The sequence below is a fragment of the Gymnoscopelus braueri genome (assembly GCF_963280865.1).
Source record: "Gymnoscopelus braueri genome assembly, chromosome: 2".
Taxonomy (NCBI): domain Eukaryota; kingdom Metazoa; phylum Chordata; class Actinopteri; order Myctophiformes; family Myctophidae; genus Gymnoscopelus; species Gymnoscopelus braueri.
Genome location: NC_137604.1, coordinates 39035524 through 39047548, shown reverse-complemented (window position 1 = coordinate 39047548; position 12025 = coordinate 39035524). Strand labels below are relative to the sequence as shown.

The 12025-nt window shown below is 41.5% G+C and overlaps 1 protein-coding gene across 1 annotated transcript in view; it reads right to left on the bottom strand.

Annotated features, from left to right (window-relative positions):
* Positions 1-12025, bottom strand: part of gstcd (glutathione S-transferase, C-terminal domain containing) — a 99704-nt gene that overhangs the window by 7865 nt on the left and 79814 nt on the right. The window contains exon 9 of the mRNA XM_080414454.1: positions 1382-1515. Coding sequence (XP_080270580.1) covers positions 1382-1515 — 134 coding nt within the window. The remainder of the gene's footprint in view (positions 1-1381; positions 1516-12025) is intronic.

Below are 12025 nucleotides of genomic sequence, written 5' to 3'. Positions count from 1 at the left end.
TAAGTTCAATATTAAATTAGTACTGTAAGTAGAAGTAGTGTTTGCATGGAAATGAGTAAGTTCATGTGTATGTGTGAGAAAGACAGATAGAGAGAAGGAGATACAGAGCTAGAGAGATAGAAAGAATGAGTGGGAGAAAGTGGGAGATGTGGAGGGAGGGAGAGAGAAAGAGAGAGAGAGAGAGAGAAACGGAAAGAACCAGAGGGTGAAAGGATGATGGAGAGAGAGGACAGTAAGGACACTAATGAGCATGTGAGAGGAGACAGACGGAGCATGAGAGGAGAAGGTCCAGAACAGTCAGAGACGCAGCAGGAAAGAACACAGGTCAAAGAGACCACCAGAGAAAAGTACAGTACTGATTTAATTGAACTGAGAGTGTAGAAATAGACCCGAGGGCGCAATTTGCCGTGTAGTGAAATGGAACAAAACATCGTACCACTGAAATTAAGATTGGTACACAGTAAAATCCTTGTGAAGTTAACTCAGAGAGTGTACAAATGTAGCTGGTGTGGACACACATGTTGGTTAGTGGTAAACCTGAGGTTATAACACAATTAATATTGACAACACACAACAGATGTTATAATTCTGACAACAGCAAGCTGATTGGCACCAACCGTTCAAGCAATGCCTGAGAGGGCCTTATTCTGAAATATATGTTATTACATGGTATACAATCTATCAGGTTTAGGTCTTATTAAGCACGACTGTTGGCTGTTCTTGTTTTCTTCCCTATACTGTATCATAAACGTATCTTTCAAATCTTGATTGATGTATGAAATTCTATGATCTGGTTAAAATATGAAGCAGCTGTACCAATATGTAAGTCTACTGCACATTGCGCATTTCAATACACACACAGGGTGACATTTGTGAGTGTGACACGTAGATGAACAGTCGAAAACTGACTTTCTTTGTCTGTTCTTATGTCTGAGGGTGTTGTTCACGCGCTGTGCAGGGAGTACAGACAGTGCGCTGCAGCGAGCGACAGCTCCCAGATGGTGTGTATCAAGGCCAACTTAGAGCAATTTCATTCATTGCTTTCATGTCCACCTGCACTCATGTGACGGATGTGTATCTCACTGCATTTTCTTTGTGTGTGTGTGTTTGTAGTATCTATTATAGATAATAGTCTCTATTCGAGCCTAGATTAATATGCTTAAATGTTGGCAGGGATACAGAAAAAACGAAAATATAGGCATAAAGTGCTGCCACTGCTGCCATCTACAGGTTGAAATTGCCACCTTGCCGTATCCTCTTGTCCTCCCTGTCGTAAATCTTTTGAAATGTTGGGAACAATTTCACCTAACAGTTAAATGCCTAACATAGTGATGCCAGTTTGAAAGTGATTAAGAGTGCTGTGTGGAGAGCAATGACAGACCTCCTGGGGAAGGAGAACTTGACAGTGTTCTGAATGAATCCGTAGCAGCAGGGGCTGACCACGAAGGATGCTCCAGCCTGGATACAGTGTCCCACCACCATGTCTGTCGCAACACCACACGCGTGAAGGGCCACCTGTAAAACAACATTTATTAAGTACATACTAACTGATTGAGTGACATACACAGGAACACGCAGGTAGAGACAAAACCAATAGGACATACATAGACATAAAGACATGTCTATGTATGTATATTTAGGAGTGTGTTTGTTGTACAGACACAAGCACAGACAGGCAGGTAGACATAGATACTGCCAGATACTGCACATGAACACATGCATGCATGCACGCACGCGCGCACACACACACACGCACACACACACACACACGCACGCGCGCGCGCGCACACACGTACGTACAAACACACACACGTATGTACATACAAACACACACACACTTTTTACTGTCAAATGTCTCCGTGTAAATACATCTTTGCCACCAATTGCAAACAAAAAACATTTTAAAACCACATTATCACTCCCATCGTTTCCCTATTCTAGGGCTGCAGATTAAAAATGCATACAGGCTTTCAAAAGTTGTGGACATAAGGAGTTAGGACAAAATGCTGAGCTGAGGGACGGATGCCTCAGGCTTCCCATTGAGCAGGGGAAACTGTGTGTGACGATGGCTATGTGGCCATTAGCCCTGGAGTCCTTAGATATTGGTAGATGGAGAGGCAGAGAAAACAGCCTACGGCTATCTGTATGTTTTGCAGCTGAATTTACCAAGCAATGTTATTAGATGTCTCAGTCTCTAGGAGGGAGCTCCATCTATCCAAGGAATACAGTCAGAAGTGAAGATTAACAGCTGAACACAAATCCAACAATTCTGTTTCTACAATGAGCTAGTTTTGATCATTCTTGATCATTTAAATTATGAAAGACTTGAGGGATGTGATACAATTCCATGTGGCAGTTGCAAACTTCCAAGGAAAAATGACTATCTTCTTCATACAACTTCTGATTTGTTTTAGGAGTATGTTTGTTGTACAGGATTCAAACACACTTATCAGTCATAATCAGTCAATCATGTTCAATTATCAAACAAATCAAGTGCGACCTCATCAGCAAGTCAAATATTGTCATTCTTATCGATTAAAAGGCTGGGACCCGTTGAATGACTGAATAAAATGTGTTCATTGGGAAGTTTAAAAAGAAATTGAATACACACATCACTTGTCCGGGTGCTGGGTTCAGATACTGTATGACCATAAAGATGAATAGAACCAGCACACTCGCTCCAATAAAACAACGACAACATTTCGAGCCTGGGCTCTTCATCAGGTCAAACCCACAGTTTGGCCTGACAAAGAGCCCAGGCTCGAAAACACTGCCAAATACATTTTACTGGAGCATAGGAGTGTGTGGGCTTTCTTCATTGTGAAGTTTACCTGGGTCATTGGCGTGAGAGCACACACACACACACACACACACACACACACACACACACACACACACACACACACACACACACACACACACACACTTCCTACACATGGTGCATTAGCATCTTGGTCAACCCAGATTGTCATGGAAGTTCACTGTCTCCAGCTCATGGCAGGAATACATCCTGCCGTCAGCAAAAAGAATCCACTGGCACCGTTTAGCTATTAGTCAGCTTCTCTACCTCCAGGCCAACGTTGACATTCTTGCATATTGCCCACCAAGGATCCGTCCGTTGGTGTCGGAGAGTCTGGACCCATGTATGTCGCCATGACAACACCACAGAACAGAAGTTCACGTCTAGTAAGAGGGACTCCAGCCCCAGAGATTAGAGTACAATATAAAGCCTAAGAATCAAGACTGAATCTTTATATTTTTTGCCAAATAAACTAAGGTTGCTAGGGCTTTGTCAAAAGATGCTACAGGAGAGACAAACATGGGACAGGAGAGTGGCTACATCAGGACCCATTATTAAATACTGAAGTAAGACATACAGACACAGACACAGTACCGGGGGCCAACTCATTAAAGCCGTCTAGAACTCAGCACAGGGGAACATTTCTCAGGACAGCATCCAGCTCTCCTTGGAAATGGTTTGGCAGAATTGAGCCATTGTAGCTTAACCAATATAAGAAGCCAACAGTATCTGCAAAATAAAAGAAGGAGGGAGAAAAAAAAACAACTGGCAGTGTCATGGGTTGATCAAAACCAGATTTTAAATGCTCTACACATTCAAATCCTGTGAAAATTTACCCAAATGGACTCTACAGATCCAAATTGGCCCCTTTTTAGGTTTTTACACATAACTAACACTTGGACCCTAGCGTCCCTATTCTGGGGGCGAGCATTTGGCAAAAAATGCAGATCTAAAAGCATTTAGAGGTGTAGAGAGGGGGCAGAGTCTAGACCCCCGGGGGACTCTGGCCAACAAAGTACATAGGGCTTAAGTGGCTAATTAACGCTGAGGATTTTACTGCATAAGCAGTCTGACAGAAAAGGGAGCGAATACACGTTTAAAGCATGTTGAGCGTGTGTAACTATATGACGGTAATGGGAAGGTGTTGATAAATAACGATTAAAACCAAAATATTCCAGGATGGCCCATTGTGCTGCTGCAGGTGTCATGTGGGCTTGAACCTGGACATCAATCCTATGTTGTGATCTTTATTAAACTGTTTAGTATTATTGAATGCAATCACGCAATCAAACAATGCTAATGTATTTATACAGGATATATTGCATGCTCTCCTTAAAAGTAGGCTATACACAATATTCAATAGTGTTATTATTACAAAAATACACAAATGTATTATACCAAATATGAATCAGTGCGGAATTCCAAATTAAATTCCTCTCTAATAGGATTTGCACTTTGGATATTAAGTTTTTAAAAGAGGCAGTCAACCAGTGGGGAATTTTGTCTCTTTCAAATTCAAGCCGATAGCTCATTTTGAACCATCCATGGATATATGCAGTTCACTACATTGGGGAAATGGCTTAGATTTCCTGACAACATTTTTGGACAGCTAATTAGAATGAATCTGCTTTACCATCCTAGTCTGTCATGTAAACTTGGGATTTAACGATCTTTTTTCTCTAATAGGAATATATATTTAGGACCTGTCATAAAATGCCATATAAGATTTGGAGAAGTTTCTTGATTAATTAGAAGGAGTATACCGTTTTGCATGTTTTTGCCCACTGCATACAAATCATGCATACTTTAGATAATGACCGACCTGTTCCAAAGTACAGTATTAGCATTTTGGAATAATGAGCTTATTTTCATTCTTTTTTTTAAATCAAACTTTCGTGTGATAATCCTACCCTCTGTACTTCTGCGGCTAATATTTACATGGCTATGAACAAGTCATAGACGTTTGGATTTCCTACATAAATCCAAACGTTTTTTTTCCAGGAACTACTATTTTCGGCTAGACTTTTCAAATCAATCCATGCTTTCAACTGCATTTCTTTGACAAGAAATAAGAAATCAATTTCTGTGTTGGATTGCTTTCAAGTGCCTGCAAGTTGAGTTTCATACCGGACTGAAATGCATAGAAGCCTATGACTTCCTGGAAGGCAGGAAAACATTTGACAATCTAAAAAAACAATACATTGGAAGCACACTGGAGTAATGTAAGTAAACATAACTCATAGTCAAGGGGCTAAAAGTGCAAAACCATTGGTACAACACACCAAAAATAATCGCAAAGAGCTATTCATATTGGCAAAATAACTTAACATAACAATGACCTTGGTTTATTTTAGAATTTCAACAACCGGTATATATTTTTTGTACTTTAGACATTCTTGGCTTTGGACAGCATCCTTGCAGCAATCAACAATTCAGTGAAATGAGGAATTTCCTTTCTGAATGTGAAGCAAAACATACAACGGAATCAACATTATTACTAAAAAAATGCAGTTTTTCTCCTGTGGGATTGGTATACAACCTCAAAATGGGACTGTGAAGTGGAGAAGGCAGACAATACTAACCAGGGCTGTCCTAGCACTACTGTAAAGGAATCCCATTGAAAGGATTCATTCACTGCCGCAGTTTTTCCTTTTTCTCCTTTGTTTGTATTGTTAATTTTTTGTTGTTGAGTTGTTTGTATTTGTTGATGGCCAGTTTTTATGTGTTAATATTCTATGCTATGTTGATGAATTGAATATATAGGATCACAATGGAAACAAGTCCCCAGGACTTCTTGTCTCCGCCAGGCCGAAGGCGTGGCAGAGACTATGTTTTGCACCCTGTCCATCCGTCTGTGTGTGTTTTCTTATATTACTCCTACAGATTTTGTCCAACATCACGCAAATCGGTACACAGTATCTCCATAGTCATGTAATCAAGGCGGATCTGTCCGATTTGTCATATTCCATCCTGATTGGCTAAGATTGGCTTCCAAAGTTTGCAGAATTGGTCCGTTTTGAACAAAATGCCTCAAATCATGAACATGCTCATGATTTTATTGGTGGCTGCCCTGGCCACTGCTTTAGCACACAGTGTACGCACAGAAGAAGTGACAACACCATGAGTTATATCAATGGTGGTTAATTTAGGAAGATAGTCCATCCCAATTGGAGGCGAAATGGTACACAAATCGTACAAATGGTCTCCTAAGTGCGACGGCAGATCTGGCAAACATCTTATGTTTACTGGTGCTAGATCCCGCGAGAGTGTGTTGCCGGGACAGAGAAAGGTCGATAATAAAGTTGATTTTCTTCTGATTTGCCTTTCTGAAAAAAGCCATTTTAGTATGTCCTCTTTTGTCAACCCTCAGGCCCTCAGGACCCTCTCAGGAGCCCTGATTCAGCCCCTTTTTGACTATTCTTGCTCCTCTTGATACTCCAACACCTCAGTGTCACTGAAGACTAAGCTTCAAACCTCCCAAAACAAACTGATTCGACTACTTCTCGGACTGGGGCCCACGACCCACCTCTCTCCCACTCACTTTGCCAGCCTAGGCTGGCTCAGGGTGGAAGACAGGGTTAAACAACAAAAAATGGGACTGGTCTTCAAAATTGTAAATGCAGATTTGCCCGAAATGCCCCCTATACCTGCATATCTGTCTAAAATTTAAATACCTCCAAAATGTTAGTGACACCCACAGTCACAAAACTAGAGGGAGCGTAAACAACAATCTGGTACCACCCACCCATAAAACAAACATGGGCAAATTCTCCTTCTACAGCACAGCCACCAAGGTATGGAATAGTCTAACCCCATCCCTCAAAAAAATGCAGTTCGCTGGGCTCATTTAAAACAGCCCTAAAAACTCATCTTTCTGGAGGCCAAAAGAGGAGGTAGTACCAGTTTCCCGGTAGACAGACGACCCCCTTCCCCTTTTTTGTATATACATTTTTTTTCATGCTTTTTGCTTTTTTTTCCTTCTTTTTTTGTACAGTGTTATTTTTTCTCTGTATATCTTTATGTTGATATTTGAACTGTTTGGTTGCTACTATATATGTCTATGAAATGAATACCAAGGACCTCAACGGAAACAAGTCCGCAAGGACTTTTTTGGACGGACCTTTTAGACAAAAGTATTATAAATGTAACTGTGATGTTTTACATTCTTTTTGCCTAATAACATTTTCAATCAATCAATCAAAAAGTATGAAAATCTTTGGGAGATTATGTGACTGGTGACAGTCGGGTCAAATATTTAGTTAAGTGACCATGGGACTAAAGAATGGTTCAGAAGCTGTGTTCATGTTCACTCTTCCATTGGAAATAATACTTAAACCTGCTTCCGGTCTCCTAAAGAGGTGGCCCGTTATTTCACGCAAATACAGGAAGTAAACCGGCAATGGCAAGTCTTGCTATTTTTGTCTTGGGTTACAGTGTATCCTATCAGATGTCAGATGTCACCCCCTCTCTGCTTCCTCTTTCCTGTCCCTCTCACTATTGCACCCTCTAAAAACGTGGCTCCCAATCCTGACCGTCAGAGACCCACACTGGGCAAGACCTAGCCGGTTGAGTGTCTAAACAGAAGTACATTCTCTGTGAATGAAACGAGTGTTGTGATTGGTCAAAAAAGATCGGGAAATACATGCGACGGAAGTCCCGCCCCTATAGACACTCTCTGCATTAGGTCGTGACCAGGCTTTTCTCTTTGCAGAAAAGTTAGACCTGGTGACACAAGGTGATTGCAATCTGAGAATCACTACTCTGGACTGCGTGCTGTCGGAAACAGTGAAAATAGCGAAAGATAACCTTTAATAAATAAATCGTTCATATAATTTACTATAGTGCTATTGTAGGCAGCCCAGGTGCTCATCCAGGCTCTCGTCATCTCCCGCCTGGACTACTGCAACTCCCTCCTTGCTGGTGCTCCGGCATCTGCAATCAGACCTCTGGAGCTTGTTCAGAAAGCTGCGGCTCGTCTGGTGTTCAACCGCCCCAAGTTCTCCCACACAACCATCCTTCTCCGTTCTCTACACTGGCTCCCCGTAGCGGCTCGCATCCAGTTCAAAACCCTGGTACTAGCCTATAGGGCAGTGAAAGGAACAGCTCCTTCTTACCTCCGGGCTATGGTCGATGCCTACACCCCTGCCCGACCACTTCGGTCTGCCACCTCGGGGCGACTGATTGCCTCGTCACTCAAGGGTCCTTCTGGCCGATCCACACGGTCACGATTCTTTTCTGTTCTGGCCCCACAGTGGTGGAATGAACTTCCCACTGATGTTAGGACAGCAGAGTCACTGCCCATATTTCGCCGCAGGCTGAAAACCCACCTCTTCAGGAAACACTACCCTTCCTCTCTGCCTGACCTACTTGTTGTTAACTAGTTGTACGAACGCTTGTTTTTCTATTGCTGTATTGTTTATTGGATCTTGTTTAGTCGATACACTTATTTGTTTTAGCTCATGCTCATTTGATTTAGCAATTTTTGTCTCATTTGTTTAAGGAAATAGGTGGCTGATATATTGTACTTTTACCTTAGCGCTAGGTATACTCTTGGTTGCTTGTTTTTGCAGAAAATGCACTAAAGACTTCTGGTGATTAGTAGTTTTCGTTCCCTACCTATGTTGAATACACTTATTGTAAGTCGCTTTGGATAAAAGCGTCTGCTAAAAAAAAAAAATGACTGTAATGTAATGTATCTCCCCCAAGCATTGTAATGCAAGCACAGCATAAATCAGGGATGAATTTGCAACCATTAAGGACCCAGGGCCATTTCCAAAAGCATGTTCTTTATGAATCACAACTGTCTGTGGGATTGTTTCCGGGGGGAAGTTTTATCTGCATATTTCACTCAATAATTAAAAGCAGGAAATAATGGGAACTCATTATTCACTGTAGGCTGTGTAATTATACCTACGCATTTGGAGACAACAGACTCCATCTGCACTGCCAGCTGTAACAACACTGCATATCTTACATCACACCCTTGTGTAATGGCGAGGTGCTTATTACTTTTCAAAATATATTTTCTTTTGTTACTTTTTTTTGGCTTGTTCTACGTTCAGCTGTTCATTTTCTCTTGTTATGTTTGACTTTCACACAGATCCAATATCACCTTCAATATGGACCTGACAAGACAAGCTACCAAGCTAATACATAAGAGACAAAGAGACAGTCTATGTACAGTAAAGGAAGGAAACTTTGGTAAACATTATCAAATTCATCCCTAAAATGATCCTGCTCTGTGCATGTTCATATGTGTGTGTGTGTGTGTGTGTGTGTGTGTGTGTGTGTGTGTGTGTGTGTGTGTGTGTGTGTGTGTGTGTGTGTGTGTGTGTGTGTGTGTGTGTACATTGACTAAGAGTGTGATGTACACTAACTATATAATGACTAATGTCATGTGTGGTAACTGACTATAAAAACATTATTTTCAGGAAGTGGACTGGATATGACCTGAAACACACTACCAGCTCTGTTGTCCTTGTGTTTTAAATGCATTTATGTTTTCTATTTATGTGTGGTGTAATAATTATTTTCTCTTTTTAATAAAACATTTGGAAGCTGAAAGAAAAACTGTATGGTTTGTTTCTATTATTTTCTATTTTAATCTAAGTCCATGTACTGTATATTCAACTCCAATCCAGCAGTGATTATGTTCTGTTGAGAACAAGTTCACATTTCAGGCCAAGATGAGGTCAAAGAGCTGAGCATAAAGATCACATCAGTTTCCAGTGGCCGGTGGGTACATCGCTATACTTTTCTTACCACAAATCTAGAAACAAGGAACAAAAAAGAAAAGAAAGAACAGGCAAAACTGAAATCCTGTGGAATCGGCACTGGCAATGATCATGAAGAAGTCCTCTTACGAACGATCAACAGCCACCAAAGCAAGACTAAGTGAAATCAAATCAATGAAGCTTTTCCCCTAAAAACATTATCTCAAACCAAGAACAAAAAAAATCAATTGGTAGAATAGATTATAAGCCAACACAGCATAACACAAATGATATGTGATGGCATTTACACACAAACAAAATCAAGATCAATTGCAAAATCTATAAACTCCACAACTTCCCATACCTCATAACACTGGTGACAAACAAGGAAGAAAACTTTGCAAGATTTCAAGGCCCCTGGGATCCCATAGGTGCCCACAGACAGGAACCTTGTTTATGGATCTTGTGGCATAACATATTTCGGGCATCCAGTGTTGATATGTTGCCATGGGGCCCAGCGTTCCAAGCGGCTCCCTGCCTCAGGGGCCCTGGTTCACTGTTTGTCCCTCTGGAGAAGGGATGACAGGCTAAATATACTCCATCTACAGTATACCATACCCCTGATAACAGTCTCACACCTGGCACACACACAACCAGGATTACTGAGTACAGCTTGTCTAAGAATAGCTATGCCTCTGAAATGACTTAATTAGCTTCATTAATTGAATGTGGGACTAAAAATGGGAGCATGTTTAACCCTTTAACACATCGGGTGCCAAAAACGGTCCGGACCGTTTTTGAGAATCCAAACGAGGAGTGCCGAAAACAGTCCGGACCGTTTTTGACCCAATTTTATTTTTATACGTAGGGCCCACGTGGGCCACTCTAACGAAACTTTGGGATCATCCAAGGAGTTTCTGAGAAGGAGAGGCCGGATGTGGATCCATGTCAAAAATCCTTCCGGTCGGCCTTTCCAATGTTATCTCCTTGACTAAACGCTTAATATCTCCATTTCTTTTTAACGTGGTGGAAGCGAGCCGTTTTCGATCGGCAATCACTCTGCAAAGGAGGATCGCGTTAGAAATATTATTGTTCCAGGCATTAGTCCGGACCCTCCGCCGTCTCGCACGCACGCTTTGTTTACATGCACTTCCGTGTCGGGGCTTCTACAGCACGAAACGTATCAACGTAAGTGGATGGAAGAATAGCCGGCACTCAACGTATAATATTTGAATAAACCTCTGGCACCCAATGTGTTAAGACCGGGAACGCATCTGTGACATTTTAGATTTCTTTGGATATTCAAAAATAGCAGATATACAAGCTCATATATCTGAGCACAGAGTGCCGTGCTAGTTTATCGTGAAAATGTGTGAAAATCTTTGAATATATATATTTTTAAAGCAAAAAAATTTAACTCAAATCTTGGCTTCTGGAGGATAATATTTTGAGATGGGGGTCCGCGGCATTTTCGGTGGTCCTTGACATGAAAAAGTTTGAGAACCACTGATATAGCAACATAGGTTTTTTCAAAAAACTGTTAGAAGACATTTGTAGAATCCCCAGAAGCAAAGATTTGAGTAACAAATGTTCTCATTAAAAATATATATATTCAAAGATTTTTTTTATCGCAGATCTACAAGCTCATAGCGCGGCACTCGGTGCCGCACTATGAGCTTATAGATCTGCTATTTTTGAATAGCCAAAGAAATCGAAAATGACACAGATGCGTTCCCAGTTTGAATGGGTTAATACAGGGCTACAGGATGACAGTTGGTGTAATGCACAGCGTTGTCAGATGGGAACATCTTTGGGGTGATTAGGTGCAGCAAAGGGAGAACCTTCCAAAATAGGGTGTTGCAAATGAGAAGCAAGGCAAGTGAGCAAAATGAGAGAAATATATTTGCTTTGAATAAATATTTGTAAGTAAGTGTTATGTGCTTCCTGGTGAGTAGTAGTGTCAAACAATTTGCATGTGTTCATATGTGCGTTTGTGTGAGCTGTGTCATCATCAGCATGTGTGTGAGTACATGTTGGGTATGAGGAAAGACTTGATCCCCTCAAGCAACGAGGAGAAGACTATATTCTGCACTGTTTGTTTTTCCTCCAAGTGGAGCTGGTCTCTGTGGAATGGCCAGGCTGGAACAATGGCTCCTTCTAATTACAGCAGGTACACACATATTCCTGTTTGTCCCGGGGAGGGTGAGAACGAGAGCGGCACAGGGGCTACTAGCACAGCTCCTTCTTTCTGAAAGTAGGGTATGACTCTGCCAAGACAGACCAATATTTTTAACGTGCCTGCGAGAAGATAGTGACCTGAAACACAAACTGAGCACTGAGGTCTCCTAGAGTCAGTTTGTTATTGCCGAACTACAGAGAGAGGGAGAGAGAGAGCGAGCGAGTGAGAGAGAGAGAGAAGAAAACACAAGAGATTCACTTCATACCGAGTGAAAAACGAAACTCCACAGCGCTTGTTTTTGTGCTGCACACACAGTGAATCTTCCAACACAGT